Source organism: Pan troglodytes, chromosome 5, assembly GCF_028858775.2.
Source record: "Pan troglodytes isolate AG18354 chromosome 5, NHGRI_mPanTro3-v2.0_pri, whole genome shotgun sequence".
Classification (NCBI taxonomy): Eukaryota; Metazoa; Chordata; class Mammalia; order Primates; family Hominidae; genus Pan; species Pan troglodytes.
In genome coordinates, this window is record NC_072403.2 from 90,957,530 (window position 1) to 90,979,910 (window position 22,381).

General features: G+C 34.0%; 1 protein-coding gene across 6 annotated transcripts in view; it reads right to left on the reverse strand.

Annotated features, from left to right (window-relative positions):
* The window catches only part of PHIP (pleckstrin homology domain interacting protein), a 142,580-nt gene that overhangs the window by 51,268 nt on the left and 68,931 nt on the right, over positions 1–22,381 (reverse strand). For 4 of the 6 annotated variants that reach the window (XM_016955892.4, XM_054686067.2, XM_063813213.1 and 1 more), the window contains 6 exons: positions 16,919–17,047; positions 15,080–15,305; positions 11,431–11,568; positions 10,591–10,774; positions 4,020–4,137; positions 1,366–1,506 (listed from right to left, as the gene is read on the reverse strand). In XM_016955892.4, coding sequence (XP_016811381.2) covers positions 1,366–1,506; positions 4,020–4,137; positions 10,591–10,774; positions 11,431–11,568; positions 15,080–15,305; positions 16,919–17,047 — 936 coding nt within the window. The remainder of the gene's footprint in view (positions 1–1,365; positions 1,507–4,019; positions 4,138–10,590; positions 10,775–11,430; positions 11,569–15,079; positions 15,306–16,918; positions 17,048–22,381) is intronic. The other 2 variants (XM_016955893.4, XM_063813214.1) reach the window with 1 other exon arrangement.

Genomic DNA, 22,381 nt, shown 5'->3' on the forward strand with positions numbered 1-22,381 from the left:
TATTAACAAATTTAATCACTGCTCGATATAACAAATCTAAGCAAGTGATATGATTTTTCCCACATTTTGTGTGTTACTTCCTTAAAGGGGGGAAAAAGAAACAGAATTATTCCTACATTCCAAATACAAAATACTAAAGTACAAAACATCTGAACCAAAAAATCAGAATTCTTTCCAATTAATTAGTATACTGTGCCCAAAGTGATACTTTGTTCTCAATGGACTCCTCTAGAAATATATTCTAAATTTCTAAAAGGATGTTAAAGCATAAATAAATTAGTTTGAAGACACTTGAAGGACTTACTGTAACAGATGTGTTTCTGGAAATACAGTTCTTAAGTTTCTAATAAACAGAATATTTTAAATATTATATAGAAACTTAATATTTAGAGGAAACTCTTTCAAAAATAAAGAGACATTTTATAAGATAAATAATTAGCCCACATGTATTTTATGTTTTGTATGTCTATCCAAATTACCATGTGTCAAATTCATATAATCAGTATATTTCTCTTTTTTTGCTAGAATGAATATATCAGTTTGACCTGGCTATATGAGGACCCAAAGCTATTGGAGACTAACTTAAATTGTGGTTAGAATACTCTCAGTTTGAGAGTTAATGTTGCCCTGGATAAAGAGAATATATTTAGAGAATTCTCATATATGCCTAGCATTTCAAAGCACAACATGGCTTCAAAAGTATATAGTAGTCAATATCTAAAATGATTACATCTCTAACCTGTAAAGAAGGAAGGTGATGGGAAAGGTTGAGAAGAAAAGAAGAATGGAGATGGTTTAACTGCTTAATAAGATTGGTTTATGATTGCAAATTGATTGCCTTCACTGAAATAATATATAATTTAGTAAGGACAGTAATATTTACTGAAATAATGACGCATGAGGAATATTTAAAAATTACACTGAGAAAGCTGTAAACTGGTACAGAGATTAAAAACTAACAAAAATTGTCAAATATTTATTGATTTGTTGTTATACTTACACTACACTACAGCTTCATGGTACCACTTAAAAAGCTTGGCTTTCAAGTAAAACAAACTTGCATTTAATCCCTGCTCTACCTCTTAATAGGTGACTGTATAGTCTAAATATCTTTGAGCCTCAGAATCCTTATCTATAAAATGAGAATAATTAATTCACATGAGTTTATTTTGTGGATTTGAAATTATGTGTATGTGTGCCATGCCTAGAAATAGATTTTTAGAAAATAAAAGCTGTATCATAAGACCCCAAAATACCATATTTAAGCTACATCTACAAACATATCAATAAATGCGAAGAATGAAACTCATATTTAAAAAAATAAGTAAAAATGACATCTAATTTATGAATGTGCTGATATCTTACATCTGAAGAACTACTGCCATTTTCTATCTCTTCTGAGGGTCTAGGAGTCTCTTCCAATGCAGATCTTGTACGATAATTGTGTTGATTTGTCTGTTGCTTTTTGGATTCTCCAAGATCCAGGAAATGCTCATGAGCATGATTCTAGAAAAAAATAAATTAAATTTATTCACAGATTGTTTAAAGAGCAGGATTTTTAGTTTAAAAGTTAAAATTTTTTAATTAAAAAAATTCAAGCTGGGCATGGTGGCGCATGCCTATAGTCCCAGCTACTTGGGAAGATTGCTTGAGCCTAGGAGTTCAAGGCTGCAGGGAGGGATGATTGCACCACTGCACTACAGCCTGGGTGACAAAGTGAGACAATTTATCCTAACATACAACAACAATAAAAACATTTGTTCATATTTAAGATTTCACTTAAATGGATGAGGTTATAGTACCAACTCAAATATTTTAACATTCATCAAGTTAAAGGCTTATCATGGTTATGCTGACATTTACTTGCTGATTGATTAGTTACAAAAACGCTGTTTTTTTTTTCTAATTAATGACAGACATAAGGATTCATGATAAAAGACTAAACCAAACACTGAACTCTTCTGTATCTACATCAAACCTATAGAAATGATGTAAGAAAAAGGATAATGGGCTATGAGGCATATGTAATAGGCAGAGGCAAATTGGAAACCAAAATGGGGATCATAAAGCTACCCTGCCACCATGAAGATAAGATGCCATGTGGCTGGGTTATTTTTCTTCTGCTGGAATAAATGTGAGAAGTCTTCTGCAGATGAGAATACAACCAATAAACACTAAAAAACTGATAAAGTACAACACAGTGATGAAGACAAACTCAATAAACATTAAAATTTATACCTAAAAAACACAAAAAACTTAATAAAGCTATCTCAAAAGTGAATACAAAGGCCAGCCATGGTAGCTCATGCCTGTAATCCCAGTACTTTGGGAGGCCAATGTGGGAGAATCCTGCTTTGGGGTCAGGAGTTTAAGACTGGCCAGGGCAATGGCAAGACCCTGTCTCTACAAAGTTAAAAAATAAAATTTAAAGTTAGCCAGGCATGGTGGTATAAACCTATAGTCCCAGCTATTTGGGATGATAAGGCAAGAGGATCACTTGAGGCAGTCCAAGGCTGCAGTCAGCTAGGACTGTCCCAACGCACTCTGGCCTGGGTAACACAATGAGACTCTGTCTCCCCACCAACCAAACAAAAAAGAGAATCACATCCATGAAATAAATGCAGGGTCTTGTCTTAGAAAAAAACAAAGACTCAATTAGACATCCTTGAAATCGAAAATAACCAATTAAATTTGGGAAAAATAAATGATAGCCAGCTGACCACATAAATAATAACTGGTTATTCCAGTTTTTGCGACCACAGACGCTAAAAATATGTGAGTGTGCATGCACACACATACATATATGTATACATATACATATCATTCCTTTTATTTCTTAAAAAGTCTTCAAAGTACTACTGAATTAAGAGATAAGCACATCTTTTAATTTTAATAGATAGTAACATATTCCATCCATAAAGGTAGTAGCAAGCAATACAAACTCTCATCATCATTATATAAGTTTATCTCAGCAAAGGATGCAAAAAAGGTATGCTTTCCACTTACCATGAAAAAGCCAACCAATCAATAAACCAAAAAACAAGATTATTTCAGAAAGAAATTTTCCTTTATTATACTAACAGGAATTCTAGCACTGTGAGGTCCTACTGATCCCAGGGTATGATACACTCAGTAAAGAAAAAAGGACTACTTGAGTATTTTGAAGAGATGAGTAATAAAACAGAAAAGTGAATTCTAGAGAAGAAGACTGATTTAGGAGTTTTAAAAAACTCAAATGAAAAAAAGGAAGGAACACGAAGCTGGTGAAGAAGGCCAGTTATTTATTTTTCCTTTGTTTCAATAATTGCTTTAGATAGTGACTTGGACCTAAAAAGAAGTTTCACATAGGCTTCCTCAATTTCAGACTCTAAGGCTCTGAAGCTTTCAAGCTAAGATGTTTTTCTCCAAAATAAAAGAAAATAAAAGAAAAAAAGGAAAAAGCGATATTTGTGATTCCTTCACACTCAGGAAGTACATATCTCTCTCAATTAGGCCATGACCAATTGAAATCTACTGGGTGCAAACGTTTTTCCAGAGTAGGATGACAGAAAAGCCAATAAGTCAAAACTATTAGGGACAATCTACCTCTCTTAATGGAGAAAATGAGAAATATCTATAGCAGCATTAGCTGACTTGATTATCTAGAATAATGAATAGATGCAAGACACCACAAAAACACATAGAAAAACATAACAAAATGCTATTTTTAGACTGTACAAAGATGGCACACAAGATTATGAAGAGCTAAAGAAAGTTCTTGATGAGGCTTCAGTGTAATTTATTAGAATTTCATGAGTATATAAGAATTGGCCCTTTGGGAAAGGGTATGCTACGAAGCAGAAATGGAATTAAAAATTTTAAATAGTAAACAATAGATAATCCAGAAATAACCAAGATTTACTATGTTAATTTTTATCATTAACCTGTTTATAATAACATGTTAAATTACAAAATGGAGCCTTAAAATGGTCACTATACTTAAGAAGCAAATATTAAACATCAAAATAATTAATATGTACCTTTGAGACAGTGGGTATTTTATTCTCTTTTGGAACAGTTAAGTGTTTTCTTTTCTCTTCTGACCTGTAAGTCTTTATTTCTTCTTCTCCCTTTGCAGTTCTCCATTCTTCTTGCCTACTGAAAGACAAAAGCCATATGCATTAATCTAGAATTTTACACATAACTTTCCTCCAAAAGGAATGTTAGGTATCAGGAAAGGAACGCTACTCCTGATGTTTTATTTTAAGATGGAAGCACGTGATAAAGATTTCTGAGTTTAATTTCATAGGTTGTGGGCTCAGGATATCCGGCATTAAATGACTGAAATAATGGAAAGACAAACTCTGTCTACCCCAACTTGATACTACTGGTTCCTGCTATGGTCTCTGGCAAACCAAGTATTAGATTCTGGGAACGTGGTGATTCCTAGGGTAATTTTTCCAAGAGTGAGAAATTGGATTTTTTTTTTTTTTTTTTTTAGGATAGGGCCTATGCTTTGATAATCTTCTGTTCCATAGAGATAGCTGGAATCTCTTTAAAAATTCAATACAACAGACCCTGAGGTTACACTGAAAGCCCTGAAAGAACTACACTCTTTCCAGAGACAGGGAGGTCAGGTTTCACCGACTGAAAAAACTCAAACCATCAAGGTGAAACTGAACAACACAAATTGAGGAACACTAATTTTAAACTTTAATACAAAAAATGAACTCATGAGAAGAAGATAATTTTATTTTTTACTTCAATATCTTACAACTTTAAAGTTTTTGAAATGCAAGGGTATTTGAAATTTAATTCTCCCTTAAGATTTTATAATAAGAAGGTAGTTAATACTAAAACACAGTGCAACTATATACTGTTGATATTTCTTTACTAGATGATATTAATGTTATCATGTTACTTAATGGCACAATCTCCATTGTGGCTGGCCATAATTCTGAATGGAAAATAAAATGAGCAAATTTAAATCTTGTGAAAAGAACAGGCTTGGATTTAATTTTTTTGTTCTTGATTTTTTTTAAAAAAATTAAACTTTTTACTGCAATAATTATAGATTAACATACAGTTGTAAGAAATAACAGCGATTATTTGTGTCCTTTATCCAGTTCCCCCAAACAGTAACCTTTTTTTTTTTTTTTTTGAGATGGAGTCTCGCTGTCGCCCAGGCTGGAGTGCAGTGGCACGATCTCGGCTCACTGCAGGCTCTGCCCCCCGGGGTTCACGCCATTCTCCTGCCTCAGCCTCCCGAGTAGCTGGGACTACATGCGCCCGCCACCTCGCCCGGCTAATTTTTTGTATTTTTAGTAGAGACGGGGTTCCACTGTGTTAGCCAGGATGGTCTTGATCTCCTGACCTCGTGATCCCCCCCACCTCGGCCTCCCAAAGTGCTGGGATTACAGGCGTGAGCCACTGCCCCCCGCCAGCCCAAAATGGTAACATTTTGCAAAACTTTGTATCCTTTATCCAATTCCCCCAAATGGTAACATTTTGTAAAACATGGTACAACATCAGAAGGAGGATGCTGACATTTATACAATCCACTGATCTTACTCAGACTTCCCCAGTTTTACTTCTATTAGTTTCTATTAGTTTGTGTGTGTGTGTACACAGGCATACATTGTTTTACTGTGCTTTGCAGATAGTGCATTTTTTTTTTACACGCTGCAAGTTTGTGGAACCCTGCAATGAGCAAATGCCATTTTTCAACCACATATGCTGACTTCGTGTCTCTGTGTCACATTTTGGTAATTCTTAAAATATTTCTGGCTTTTTCACTACCATTATATCTATTATGGAGATCTGTTGTCAGTAATTTTTTATGCTTCTATTGTAGTTGTTTTGAAGCACCATGAACCTCACCTATATAGAACAATGAACTTAACTGACAAATGTTACGTGTGTTCTGACTGCTCCACTAACTAGCCATTGCCCCATCTTCTCCCTCTCCTCAGGCCTCACTATTCCCTGAGACAGAACAATATTAAAGTTAGGCCAATTAAAAACCCTAACTGATCTGGTGAAAACATCTCTCACTTTAAATCAAAGGTAGCAATGATTAAACTCTGTGATAAAGGCATGTCAAAATCTGAGACAGGCTGAAAGCTATGCCTCTTGTGCCAAACAACCACGTTTTCAATGAAAAGGAAAAGCTCTTGAAGGAAGTTAAATATGCTACTCCAGTGAACACAGGAATGATATGAAAGTGAAGCAGGCTTGTTGCTGATACAGAAATAGTTTTTGTGGTCTGGATAGAAGATTAAACCAGCTACAACATTCCCTTAAGCCAAAGCCTAATCCAGAGCAAGGCTCTAACTCTATTCTCTTCTATGAAGGTTGGAAGAGGGGAAAAAGCTGCAGAAGAAAAGTTGGAAGCTAGCAGAGGTTGGTTCATGAGGCCTAAGAACTACCTGTGTAACATAAAAGTGTAGGGTGAAGCAGCAAGTGCTGATGAAGTAGCTGCAGCAATTTATCCAGAATAACTAGCTAAGATCACTGAAGACAGTAGCTACATTAAACAACAGACTTTCAATGTATTAACAGATCAAACAGCCATCTAAATGGAAGAAGATATCATCTGGACTTTCACAGCTAGAGAGAAGTAAGGGCTTGGCTTCCAAGCTTCAAAGGGCAGTCTAAATCTCTTCTTAGGGGCTAATGCAGCTAGTGACTTCAAGTTGAAGCTAATGCTCATTTATCATTCCAAAAATCCTAGGGCACTTAAGAATTATGATAAATATACTCATCTTGTGCTCCATAAATGAAACAACAAAGTCTAGATGGCAGCACATCTATTTATAGCATGGTTTACTGAATATTTTTAGCCCACTGTTGAGACCTACTACTCAGAAAACATGATTGCTTTCAAAATATTACTGTTCATTGACAATGCACCTAATCACCCAAGAGCTCTGATGGAGATATACAAGGTGATTAGTGTTCTCTTCATGCCTGCTAACAGAACATCCATTCTGCAGCCTATGGGTCAAGGAATAATTTCGATTTTCAAGTCTTTTTATTTAAGAAATTACATTTCATAAGGCTATAGCTGCACTAGTTATTCTGCTAACAGATCTGGGCAAAATACACTGAAAACCTTCTAGAAAGGATTCACCATTGTAGATGCCATTAAGAACATTTATGATTCATGGGAAGAGGAAAAGTATCACTGTTAACAGGAGTTTGAAAGAAGCTGATTCCAACCCTCATAGATGATTCCAAAGGCTGAAGACATCAGTGGAAGAAGTTACTGTAGATGTAATGGAAACGGCAAGAGAACTAGAATTAGAAGCGGCAACTAAAGATGTGACTGAATTGCTGAAGTTGCATAATAAAACTTTAAATGAATGAGGAGCGGCTCATGAATGAACAAAGAGGTTTCTTGAGGGAGGCTACTCTAGTGAATATGCTTTGAACATTGCTGAAATGTTAACAAAGATTGTAGAAAACTATATGAACTTGGCCAGGCGCGGTGGCTCATGCCTGTAATCTCAGCACTTTGGGAGGCTGAAGTGGACAGATCACAAGGTCAGGAGATCAAGACCATCCTGGCTAACACAGTGAAACCCCATCTCTACTAAAACTACAAAAAATTATCCAGGCATGGTGGCATGCACCTGTAGTCCCAGCTACTGGGAAGGCTGAGGCAGGGGAATTGCTTGAAACTGGGAGGTGGATGTTGCGGTGAGCCGAGATCACGCCACTGCACTCCAGCCTGGGCAACAAAGTAAGACTCTGTCTCAAAAAGAAAAGAAAAGAAAAGAAAAGAAAAGAAAATTACATGAACCTAATAAAGCAATGGCAGGGTTTGAGAGGACTGACCCCAGTTTTGAAATAAGTTCCACACAGAAATATTTCATGAGAGGAGTCAAATCAATGTGGCAAGCTTTATTATTGTCTTATTTTAAGAAATTGCCACAGCCACTCCAAGCTTCAGCAACCTCCACTCTGATCAGCCAGCAGCCATCAACATCGAGGCAAGACCCTTCAACCAGCAAGAAGAGTATAATCACTGAAGGTTCAGATGGTTGTTAGCGTTTTTCAGCAGTAAAGAATTTTCAAATTAGGTATGTAGTTTTTTTCAGACATAATCATATTGTTCAATTAACAGATTATAGAAGAGTATAACCTTAACTTTTATATGCACTGGGAAACAAACAAACAAAATCATGTGAGCTGCTTTACTGCACTGGTCTGAAACCAAACCTGCAATATCCCCAAAGTATGCCTGTATCTTAGCAACCTAAATCTGTTCTCCATTCCTATACCCTTGTCATTTCAAGAATATTTCATAAATGGAATCATACAGAATGTACTTTGAAATTATTTTTCTCCACTCAGCATAATTCCCTCAAGATTCATACCCATTGTATCAATATGCTGTTCCTTTTTATTGCACAGTAGTAGTCCATGGTGTGAATATACCATTGTTTAACCATCTACCCACTGAAATACATCTGGGTATCTTTCTGGCTTTTGGGTATTACAAATAAAGCTGCTATGCATTTACGTTCAGGTTTTTGTGTGAACATGAGTTTTCATTTCTTTAGGATAAATTCCCAATAGTGCAACTGCTGGGTCATATGACAGGCAGTTCCATGTTTAGGACTTTAGGAAAGTGCAAAACTGTTTCCCAAAATGGCTCTATCATTTTACATTCCCACTAGCAATGCATGAGTAATTCAGTTTTCTCTACATCCTCTCTAGCATTTGGTGCTGTCACTTATTTTTTATTTTAACCATTCTGAGAAGAATGCAGTGATATTTCACTGTGGTTTCAACTTGTATTTCCCTAATGGTTAATGATATTGATTATCTTTTCATGTGCTTATTTGTCATCTATAGATCCTCTTTGGTAAATGTCTGTTCATATCTTTTGCCCATTCTCTGGTTGGATTCTGTTGTTTACTATTGAGTTATGAGAATTATTTCTGTTACTTAGCCCCCTGTTGGGTATGTCATTGGATTCCATTTTAATTAATGGATGAGGCTGACCCATTTCAGAGAGCCTTTTTAAAAGGAAACTTTAGACTACCCACTGGAGAGATTCTTAGGAAGATTCCCATAGGATGAGTACAAAGTTTTAGAGACAAAGCTCTAGGAAGCCCAAAGAAAGAATATCTGTTAAAGTTATGGCCACAGTCTTGCTTGACCATAGTCCAATGAATAGTTAAGCCCAATGATAAAGGAATAAAAGGATGAAGAATATTTGAAGAGAAATAAATCTTCCTCACTCCTCAGGTTCCCTACCATGTGCAGGAGCCTCAACCTACAACTAGCAACCTTATCTCCTGACTCATTCCTCTCCAGAGGAGGAGTAAATTAGTCAACTGATATGCTCTGGAAGAAAAACCCAGCTTAGCACAGCCCAGCCTTATGCCATTGTGTGCAATTATACATTTGGCCCTGCATCTTAAAGAAGCAAACCACATGTCCCACAAGGGGAGAAAAACCGTGGCCCACTGCTATCTGTGTCTGGTGAATATTACTTTTTGTTACTGATATGGTTTTTGTGGAATATTACTTTTTGTTACTGATATGGGTTTTATTTCACGAAATAAAAAGTGATAGTAACAAACAGTGATAGTCTGATTTACTATGTCTTATTCTCCATGTTATTTTTCAATTATTTCAGAATTGGTGTTGAAAAAATGGGCATTATTTATTTGACCCCTTTCAAACCTTAACATTAGAATTAAAAAGTAAACAAGAATCTAACTAAAAATATACCATGTGAGTTAATTAATTTATGACGGATAACTGGGCATATTTGTCATAAGAAAGTGTAAATGTATACCTTTGGTGTGTATTTAATTCTAAATCCTAACATAAATTCAAAGTATGTCCAATCAAAAAGCATAATCTATATGAACATTAAGACCAAAATTTTAATTATGTAATAACTACTATCTTCTGAGTTGAAGAACTAGACAATCTTAAATTCAAATTCACATTTTGACCTTCATACTTAGAACACACTTCATACACAGAAATCAGCCTTACTTAAGTTCATATAGGCCTCATTCATGAGTATTTCATGACTGAAGATCAAAAGGAACTGGATATAAACTTCCCTCATGGCATGGTCTAAGAGAATAGAATTTTATTAAATCAATACTTTTAGAGTCATAAATGTATACTTTTAAATATAAATATTTTAATATATATAAAATCTTTTTGTATTTTCCAATTTATTTTTTTTTTGCATCTGAATATCATGTGAATGGCTGGCTAAATCCATTAAAAAATTAAATAATTACAACAAACTTTATAAAATGTATTTTAAGATATAGTTAAACAGGACAAACCAAGACTGAAATATGCTACTCAATAAAACCTCCTATTTGGTCAATCCAAATTTATGATTTTCCTGTTGACCTTAACACGTATCATTCTTATCATTTACATAAATCATTCTAGAAATAAATATATTTTAGAAACTTAATTTTTCTACAGTCATGAATAGTTTATACTGCCCTTCCAGAAAAATTTCAGAGGAATTACAGAGCTGAAAAGGTATTATGCTGTGAATGCTGTTAACTCAAAAATGAACCCAAGGAACTATGGTACATAAAAATTCACAACTTCCCTTACCTGGCTACACCAGCTGATAGCTCGGGTACTACCACCCTTCGACTCCAAGCTACAAGATCCCGCTCTGTGGCTATTTCACTTCTTGGTGCGTTGCTGTGCATTTGCCGTACACCTTCAATCTGTCCACTACGTCTTAGTCCTACGTTTGGTGGTGAATGAACCTCTGAGGTAGAACTTATGGAGCCTAAGTGAAAAAGTTACTATATTAAGTTCTACTTAGAGATATTTCTCCATTAGTTTATAACAGAAAAAAGAGATAAAACACTATCTTCCATAAGAAACTTCATATTGTGGCAAAATAATTAAATTACCATATCAGGAACTAAACCACAGGCAAAAGTGGTTTAATGAAAACAAAACATGGTTATTCAGTTGATTAGATAAGTCAATGAATCATAACTATAGACTATTAAGCCCCAAGGATACAAAATCATTACTTTAAAAAAATGCTAAGTATTTTTGAGAAAACTTCGTAAGAAGCAAACTAGACAAACCCAAGAGTATTAATGGTTCATAAATTTGTTTTGACTCTTAAAGTTTAATACTATACAACAATAAGGGTGATGAGATGTTCAAGAATGTGGCTTTGACTATTCTACATGTTTACTATAGAAAATGTGGAAGACATACACATTTAAAAACTCATTATCTCTAACTTGAAATCTCATTATGAACCATTTTCTTAGGTCATTAAATATTCTTCAAAACCATGATCATTTTGGCAACCTAATATTTCATTTTACGGATGTACCATAATTTTTTTAAACCACTTAACACTGTGGGAGATTTAGGCTGTTTCAAATTTTTAAATATTTCACTTAAAATAGAATACCTGCTTACCTCTACTTAAACGGCTGGTATTACTGATACCTGCTTCACCAGAACGTCTCAGGTCTTGCTCCTGTTGTAGTCTTTGAATCATGCTGTCCAGTGGGCTGATCTCCTGGTTTGCTTGCTGACTTAAAACTTGATTCAGTCCTATACAATACCACACAAAATATTACGAATATTTTAGCTACTATTCAAACCATTTTACTCACCAACCTCACTTATGAGTTCAGAATTAAACATAAATGTTGCTTGGGTAAAAGACTTAAATGATCAACTATAAATGATGGCAGTTAAAAAAAAAAAGGAAAGAAAACAACTGTCCATCTTAGTTTATCAAAAATAACGATGAGGATGGTTGCTAACTTTTACTAAGTGTTTATCATGACTCAGATACTCATAATCCGTATGGTAACTCCATTAGGTATGTATAAACAACTCCACTTTATAGATGAGAAAACCAAAATAACTGTTCGAAGTCACATTTCTAATAGGTGGCAATAGTAAAGTTTTCCACTTAGATCATGGTTTCTTTTAAAACGACACATCTGATTACCCACTTTCTTAAAAAAAAAGTTTACTGCCTCGTTTATTCAATACATTATTGACTGTCTACTATATGTTAGGAACTACGCCAGGTACTGAGATCTAGTGGTAAATAAGGGACATGAAGATCCCTACTCTTTAGGGAGCTGACATAGTGATGGGGAAAGTAAACAATAACCCAGGAGTTAATACAGAGTATGAAAGAGAGGTGTTGAAATAAAGAAGGTGATGTGGGTCAGAAAAATCAGAGAAGTCCTCTCGGACAAGGTAGCATTTGAGCTGAGATTTAAATTAGATAGCCACATAAAGACCTAGATAAGGAACACTTCAGGTAGAACGCAAGAGGTACAAACGCTGTGAAGCAGGGAGAAACTTGTATTTTAATCCATCCAACTTTTCCAGCATTAATTCTTACTTGTACCACTCATAGAGGACCACTTGACTTCTGCCCTTCTAAAAAGTAAACACCTTCATGCACTGAAACTTTTGAACACAATATTCCCACTATAAAGATAAACATGACAATCTCTTAACTTACCATTCCAGCACCAACTAAAATGGCAATTCTATGACATTTCCTCTGTGAAATCTTTCCAATTACTTCTGAAAGAATTACCTGCTACCCTCTTTCACTTCCTTAAACAACCCATACATAGCTAAGTATTCAGACCAATATAAAACATAAATGAAGTCCAAACCCATTAGTTCCTCAAAAGCATGAACTGTCTCACTTACCTTATCTAAATCTAGTACAATGCTAGGCATTAAAAAATATTCACTCTTGCTGAATAAATTTTTAAAAGGTATATTATAAAATATATGAAAAATATTGCCATGAGTATAAAGAAGGGAGCAATTAGTATCAGCCATACAAGTATATGAGAAGATCTGATCAGCTCAGAATTTTAGGGTGGGCTTAAATGGTAAGAAAAGAGAGCAAGAATATTCTGAAATGAAGTAGTAGTAAGAAAGGTAAAAGGAAAAAGAAATTACATGTATTACATGCATAATTTCATTTATAAAAGAAAACTAAAATTCAATAGGATAAAATAACTTGTTTAAGGTCACCAAAGTAGAAGTAGTAAAAGCAGACAGAAGTAAAAGTTCAAATGTCTTATACTTCTTTCCTGGTTTGCTGTTGGAAAACCATGTTGCAATACTGATGAATAATCTGATATAGCTCAAGTTTACAACTGAAAAAAACACATTTAAAGTATGCTGTATGGTGCCAATATAACAAGCTAATTTATTATTATAATAACTCAAATCTATTTTTCCCTAACTCTGAGAGATTTCCCAGAATAAATTTTATTATCAGGATTTGCAAATAAAAAGCTAAGGTTTTTTTTGAAAAGCATTTTGCTTTTGTTCTGTTTTTGTATTAACCAATTTTAGACTCAATAAGTCTAAAATATGACAAAAAAAGATTTTTACTCTGAATTCTGAGAATCAGAACACTGAAAAATTTTGGGACTCATTACAAAGCCAGTATTATTGCTATGGATTCTCTTATGGATACCAACAACTGGTATCTATTTCATTTTTAAGATTATGCCTACTTTATGTGGAAGAAAGAATAATGGACTGAGAATCAGAGCTGAGGTTAGAGTCCCTGTGATTCTATGACACATTACCATTAAATTTTGAATTCTCTCAACTTGCAGGACTGGAATATCAAAGATACAGGATTAAATATTGTTTATGAAAGCCCTTTATAAATTGGTAAATGGATTTACAAAGTAATAATAATAATTAATTAGCACTGATACTTTAATAAATGAGTCTTTTCCTTATTTCCCTGTGTCTGAAACCCTAAAGTAGCTATCTATTTTGAGGCTTGGGAACAATCTGATTTTGCCAATTCCTCTCCGAGAGACTGAAGACATTTCTCTTAATTTCAGTCCTATGACCAGAACTTCTCTAATATTGAAACTTATCTAATCTGAGTATCTGTCCATACTTCTCGAATACTACCTATTCTTCGAGTTCATGCTGTGTCCACGTACTGAGACACATTAATCTCACAAACTCCAGATATTCAAGTCCACTGGACTGCACTACTCTAGGAGTAGCAGCAGGAATGATTCCTCTAATGCTTCTTCTCACCCTCCATTCTAAGTGGACGTGTCTAATTCCAAGAGGAGCCCCTTCTATCCAGTATGTCCATCTTTATTGCAACTTCATGCTAAATCCTTTAAGAAAAATAAGATGCACGTTTGAGGTTGATTTTTTCTGTGCTCCTTACAGAATCTAATTTCATTATTTAAAAGTCACTCAACACAAAAGCTACTTAGAAGCTTTTGTCGATTGAAGTCTAGAACTTAAAATATTTTCATAAATATTTTTCTACTCTAAAAATATAGTAGAAGTATTCATAATGACAAAACTGGTTTAACCTTCTTTACAGAACCTTTCCATTATTTTTACTTAATACACTGGTGCTGCATTTCTTGTCAAAAGAGGGAAAGCAGTTTGTAGACTTTGACTCCATTTTAACTCTCATTTAATGCTTCAACACTCCATTATACTTCACTAAAACAGCTCTCAACACTTTCCATGTCAATCCTCTTATAAACCTTTAAAAGTTGGTAACTTTTTAAAACATCTTCAATGTGAACAGGCAATCTACAATCTCTCTCACATCATGCTATTATTCCCTTTAGTAACATTCATCACAATTTGAACTATGTATTTGTTTATTCTAATGAACTGTGTTTATTAATCTACTAACCCATTCCATGAAAGCAAGGATCATGTTTGTTTAATCCACTACTGAATAGCCATGGCTTAGCAGGTGTCAGAGACAGAAGATATTATCAATAAATGTTGCTGAGTAAGTAAATGAATTCACTTGTTTCACATCAAATACAGGAACTACCTTATTGATCCCTAGGGGTTACAAATGGATAATAAATCAAAATTATTACTGTAAATTGCCCATGTTCCATAATTAACTTGTAATCCTTAAGCATGATCAAAGACCTGTATAAAAGTATAAAACATACTTTTACTTCTTATCCACTTAACAACTGCAAACAAAGTTTTACTCAATTAGCAATTTTAACAGTTTGGTGGGAAGAAGAAAATTTGATTGTCTAAGAAAATGAGCACCTACCTGAGGAAGTTACTCCCATCTGAGGAATGAGTTGCTCCTCCCTGCAATTTTCACGGCCAGGAACTAATCTTTGATATCTTGATGGATGAGGGTTACCATCAACATCAACCAAAAAAGGGGGAGGCATAAGATGAGGTGCTTGCTGAGTCTGTTCATCTAATACAAAATTGTTGGCATCACGAATAAGTGGCCGATAATCACTATGAAAGAACATCTGATCTGCTATCTGCAAAAAGAAAAGTCCATAAAAGAATGGAAAAATAAAAATGTATCATTGTAGAAAAAAAGTCTACATCATTTCTAATAGAAAGCAAACACCTGAATATGAATAATGGTATTAAGCAACAATTTTTAAAATATTATTTTCCTGAATTAATTGTAAATAGGTATTTTAATTTTCTACCTTAAGTATTATGATCAGAAAAGTAGCTGCTTTAAATTTTCTCTGAAACAAGTAAGGGATTATACATAGGAGTCCCCTCTTATTTGCAATTTTGCTTTCCATGGTTTCAGTTACCTGTGGTCAACCTGACTCCAAAAATGCTGAACAGAAAATTCCAGAAATAAACAACTCATAAGTTTAACTGTGCACTGTTCCAAAATGCATAATGAAATCACGTGCCATCTCATTTGGGACACAAATCATCGCTTTGTCCAGCATATCCACATTGTCTAGATATGCTACCCACCCATTACTGTATAGGAAAAACACAGTGTGAATAGGGTTTGGTACTTTCCAAGGTTTTAGGCATCCATTTGGAGTCATGGAACATATTCCCTGTGGATAAGAGGAGGCTACTGTGAAGAAAAGCTACCACTAAAAATAAGCTATTCAATATTCAATTTTAAATTAAATGGTAACATCAAATCTAGTCATAAATCATTCAACAGTATTTTTACTTCCACAGAGCTACCATGCTTTATCTTAAATCCTTAGGTATACAGTAAGTATGATTTGTGTAATATTACTATAAAAATCACATAAGATTTTCTAAGGGTTAATAAGCATTTTCTCTAAATGTTTTGAGATGATATAAAATTATTAATATAAACTCAACCAGGACATAAATTTTATTATATAAAATTTCACCGGTTAATTTGCAATTTTTTAAACTAAATTATAAACTACTCAATATTTACTATCATAACCTTTTATACCATTCCACCACAAGTAAGCAATTTAATTCTTTTAGTCACTAATCTTAAAGTTGGGGTCTTTAACTGCTGAGCAAAGTGGCAGGGCATATGCCTGTAGTGCCACCTGCAGTTATTTAGCAGGCTGAAATGAGAGGATTGTTTGAGCCCAAGAATTCAAAGCCAGTCTAGGCAACATAGTGAGACATTTCACCCCTACTCTGTAAAAAAAGCCCCCCAAAAACTGGACAGGATCTTTAATAAAAAACATTAACTACAATCAGGTAATATAATACATTTTTAAGAGCCACATGAAAGCCACAGATTTGTACCCTAGATAAGTACGTATTATCTATATTAAAAAAACATTTTACATAATTTCAGAGTCCCACTATGGATAACATCTTCCATCTCCAGTTTATATACCCCAAGTTAAGAATTCCAATCTAGATTGCCCCAGCAGGCTAAGAGTTATTTTTTTCCTGAAATATGCAGATTTTCAAATAATAAGCCCTATTAAAGTGAGATTTAACTGCTGTCTTCACCTTCCTTTCCGAAACTAAGTCTCCAGACTACTTAACACAAGATTCTTCGAATTTTATCCTGAATGTAAAGATGCTGATTCTCACCCACTCCAAAAACATACAACCCCTAAACATGCATTAAAAAAAAATAAGGACATGATATATAGTCATCATACTCTACCTTGTCATATTTGCTACTGGACCCAAAGCCAAAAATTAAAAGATGTCCATGAGAGTCTGTGCATGCAAAATGCTGACCATCAGGAGAGCATTTGCAGTCAAATACTGCGCCATGTCCTTGGCCTTCAATCTGAAATATATTTAACCAACAGTAAGAAAACTACCATTAAAATGAAAAGAATTGGTCACTATTATTACAATAATTTTAAGATAAAAGCATACATCCTAATGAAGTGAAGATTAAGTAAAACAAGCATTGTACTGTAATAAAACTTATGAATATTCATGAAAAGTGCCAGATTAATAGCCTTGAAAAATATTCTATCCACAGACCAAACACAATTCAGGAAATAAAAGAATACCAACTCCCCCACCCATAGAATTCTGCTTCATGTTTTAAACTCAGATTTAACACATAATTATGTCTTACACTCCATCTATCTCCGTTCAATCATGCCCTTTCTGCAAAAGCTGACGTGTAGCAACTGTACGGATTTTTTGGTAATTCTTGGAAGTAGTAGCCAGAGATCATTGCTCAAATGACACTAGATTTTATTATTTTTGGTAATAAATTCCCTGGTAGTCTGACTCGTCTTTTAAATGGTGAATTTCAAAGGTTAAAGAAAAGGTTTTTTTTACCTGATAATTGTTTTCTGTTTTCCAGTTCCATTAATCCAGAACGAATGGGTTTCCTCCCTGCAACCTGTCAATCAAACAGAGGTGGCCAATCACCACTCTGAATTTTTTGCTCTCAGTGCTTCTTCAGACTATGTTCCAGTTGAAAACTTCTTTAGCAGTGTTCTGAAAGAGGTAAAAATTCTACCCTATCTAAAGCACATCTAGGGACTGAATTTCAGAAACAACTAAAATAGGGAGTTGACTCCCTAACAAATAACAACTAAGGATGATTTTCAACAAATGCTGTTGGATTTCTGGATTAGCAGAATCGGAACACACACACATTATCAGGTAAGAAATACCTCCTTTCTGTTCCGGTATCCACTGATCTAGAACAAATTGAGCTTTATTAGTAATATCCCAGGAAATGCTTGGAAAAGAGAAAGGTAGTAACTTTCTTTCTTTAGTATTAAAAATGTGGCATAAGGATGGATGTACAGTTCACCAAATGCAGAAGTTAAAATTCAGAAGAAGAATAACTGATTTCTCAAGGAAGGTTTGCATTTTGGTAAAAAGAGAAAATATTTCTATAAAAGAAAGGACTTTACCTAAGAAGTTAATACAATACCACAAATGGGATTGCCTCAAAAAGAAAGCTAGCTTTTTCCTTTGACTTGCTAAAAAGAAGAAATGTGTGCAACAGTGCTTATTAATGTTCTTTTGGATGGTTACAATAATAGAAAAGAAAGAATAATTTTTTAAAAAATGTAACCATATTAGATAAAACTAGTAAAATTATCTAATGTTTAATATACACAAAAACTTAGAAAAGAAAGGAAATGAATCATAAGTGAAACAGGATTATATCTCGAGTGTGAAGAAAGTTGGAGGATGATAAGATAGGAGAAGAAGGTAACTGATTCCAAGTCTACTTTAAAACAATTCAAAAACAAGAAAGAATATAACTATTTCTCCAGATTACCATAAGGGCACCAGGAGCCATACAGCTAGGCATTTGCCAAAAATGAAAGACTATAAGTACAAATTCAGGATTCAAGTCTTTATTTTTCAGTGTTTTCCTAGGCAAATAAAAAAAAAAAAGTTACATGAACTGTTATAAATAAGCAACCACATGAACAAAGTACACCTCTAAATAGACTTTTATATCAAAAACTAAAAATTAGGGGATTGAAACTGCCTTAGCCATGTGTTGTTAAATGATTTTTTTAAACTCAGTTCACTCAAAATTTCACAGAAGCCAAGAGAGAGAACAAAAAAGCAACTACTTTATAAATCTACTCTAATAAATGTTTCCAGAAGTATAATTACAAGTCTAAGATTACAATTTTAAGTAGATAGTAGAGTGGAGACTTGAAAGTAGTCCAATTTAGCAATTTCAAAGGAAATCTGATAAATGTTCCTAAGCATGGTATCCTTCATGTGTTGTTTAAACAAACATTTTTTCTTTTTGGGGGTGAGGGTTGGGGGGCAAGTAGGACTGATCAACCCTTGACCCTATTATTTACCAATGTTGCCACATTTACAGTTAGTAGATCTCTAAAATAATCTTGGGGACAGTTGAAGCTTATAAAGCTCTAAAAGAGCAAAGAAAAAATAGCAATCATATTTAAGATGCCTGTGTGTCCTATATAACACATTTCATTGTGAATATGGCAAGACAGTATTAATTTTCTTGGTATAAGGCATCTGTTTAACTCCAAAGTGACTTTTATAAGGAGAAAATGAAAGTATATTTCAATCATATCAGAAAAAAGAAAAGGATATTATTTGGATTAACCATTTGTTTACTAAAGGAGGCATTAAAAGAATCTGCTTTACTCATGAACCAGTTAGAAAAGGTGCCTCTAACTTCATCAATTAAAAGACCAACTCTCTATTTATTAATAGATCCTCAGACAATAAACACCCGTATCTATAAACTGCAGACTAGGTTTTCCAGACCAGGCTTCCAAACAGTTGATGATATAAAACAGGAAAATATTTTACTTTCTCTATATTAACTAAAAATAGCCTAACTGGTTTTAAAATGTATGGTACGATTAAGTAAGCCAATCAAAAGAAAAGAATTTTATCTTTTTAAACAAGGGTCAAAGTATTTATGAGTAAGAATTCTCAAAGACAAAATTTTAAATGAAGGCACTATTTGAATATTCACATCTACTAGAAAGCAGTAAGGTTTATCTTCAAAAACGAAAAGAAAATACCCTCTCTCACCAAATGAAAGGTATATAAGCCTGTCATAAAATTAAATGCACTGCATACCAAGAAAATGTGTCAACATAAAATTTAATACTACATATAGCTTATGCTAGCTAGCACTTACTGCAGTTGTAGTAAAATAATTAGAAATAGAGTGAAACTACTAAGTAATGAGAAATTATCAAAATAAGTGCATTTTAGATGAACTATTCCTCTAATAAAATCAAGTATGCTTGTTATGCATTATTTTGGATATATAGAAATAAAGACCACATAAAGCTCATAGACATTAAATATCAATAAGGTTTAGCTGAGATAATCTATGAGACAGTATTTACCAGTAACTGTGAAAACTTCAAAAAGAATAAGAGGAGTAAAAAGAAAAGAAATAAAAGTATATTCAGCAATTATTGTATTTTGTTTTATTTTTAAAAGGAGGAGATGGGAGGATCAGATGTGTTAAAATAATGACTCCCTTATTTGAAAATTCTCATACTGACTAAAGAATTCTATAAATACTACCAATAAATGAGTAGTATAAACTTGTTAGGCATTTAGAGATTTATACTAAACTTTAAAGAAATTAAATGATACAAAAACTTATGAGCTAAGAGCTCTGATGAGGACTCATTAAGGAAAGAGTACTAATACCTTTTCTGAGGGAAGGTACTATACACAACTAACATAATTTTCCTGAAGCAGAAAGATGAATGATTAGACAGAGGAATGAGGTCGAAGACCCAAGACATCTCTCCATCAGTAATAGGTAAATCACCTAATCTCTGTGGAATGATGGAGATAAATGATCACTAGAATCCAGTTCTAAAATCCTACCATCTGAGGTTCTGAAAGGTATGTTGAAAAAAACTGGACAAATCTGGAGATGAAGTATATTAAAAGCAGAATGCATACTAAAATTCAGGATCTCAATTATATCAATCATGAAGAATATACAGAGAGTGAATATGAGAAGTATATGCTTCTAGAAAACCTTAACACAAAGTAGGAAGGTTAAAAAATATGGGCTATCTTAGGCAGAACCATCCTCTTCTAGAGTTATTTCAATTCTATTAGCAGGGTCAGTATGTCTTGTTCTTTTTTTTTTTTTTTTTTTTTTAAAGCACACCGTTCATTAGAAGAAAGCATCTTACCTAGGAAATACTCCAAAATTTAAAATTATGTATGCAACTTTTAAAATACCCTAAAATAATCTTATGAAATGGACTCATATACCAAGAATGAAAAGAGCTGATAAATGGAATTTATGCTAAGAATAACCCTTAAGAAGTCCTTCCTTATGTATTAAAAAAACTTTTAGATTAGAGCTTGCCAACCTAGGGGAAAAATATGTAAACTAGATACAAAAGAGACTCAGATGTATATTTGAAATAAGTGTTGGATCCTGGTCAACATGGTGAAGCCCTGTCTCTACTAAAAACACAAAAATTAGCTGGGTGTGGTGGCGCTCACATGTAGTCCCAGCTACTTGGGAGGCTGAGGCAGGCAGGAGAATCACCTGAACCCGGGAGGCGGAGGTTGCAGTGAGATGAAATTGTGCCGGGAGGCGGAGGTTGCAGTGAGCTGAGATTGTGCCACTGCACTCCAGCCTGGTGACAGAGCAAGACTCCGTCTAAAAAAAAAAAAAAAAATCCAAATTCCAACAGTTCAGGTGTTATCAAATTACTTTAAAATAGTTATTGCATGGCTGTTTTAATCTTGAAAATTCTTTAACTTATGCCAACATAAAAAAGGAAACTGCTGGACCTGACTTGATAAAAATCAGTAGATCAGATTATTACATAAAATGAAAAAAAATTATTATATAAAAGTGATTCTGAAAAATCAGCTCTAGATTTTCATCAAAAGAAAAATATTACCAAAATAAATATCTTCAAGTTTAACATCATTTTGTACCCATATTCTGATTTCTCTGGGGAGAGCAATACTATTGATTAGGCCTTCCTTGAGGCTTATTTTCTTTTGGTCTTTTTGGCATATTAGCATGGTGTGTCTTCCTTGACACACCCTCTAAGGATTGTGACCCCTTTTCCATTCTACTAAATATATGAGTATTTCCCAAAGTTTACTTCCAAGCCTTCTGCACTTCCTTCTCCTGTCTCCATGAGGAAGTAAACTATATACTATAAGAAACACTTCAACACTTTCTTCTTTTTACTCCTAGCCCCTCTAAGTAGTCTATCTCCAAGTGCCAGCGGGCCATTTCCACATAGGTAGTTCAACGCAATAAACATTATTACAAATGAACTGAATAAAGAAGTCAGTTCTCCCTTATGTCTTTCATATTTCCACTAATAAAACCATTGTTCTCAAGGTCACCCGGGCTTAACACTCTATAAACCCATTTATTAAATCTTTCCTCCCTGTCATCCTATAGCCCAAATCCTAATATAGTCACAAAACACCAAGTCATTTATGTATTTTTTTCTTTACAAATTTCCTACCAACTACCCCTATAATATTTCATGACTAATTAAAGTAGTTGTCCTCACACTTATTCAATTTCATACCTGAAATTGTACTACTGGCAACCAAACTATTTTTCTCTTAGCTTCTCGACCATCCTATAAAATAATTTACTAAAGCCCCCACAAGGTTCATAGGTATT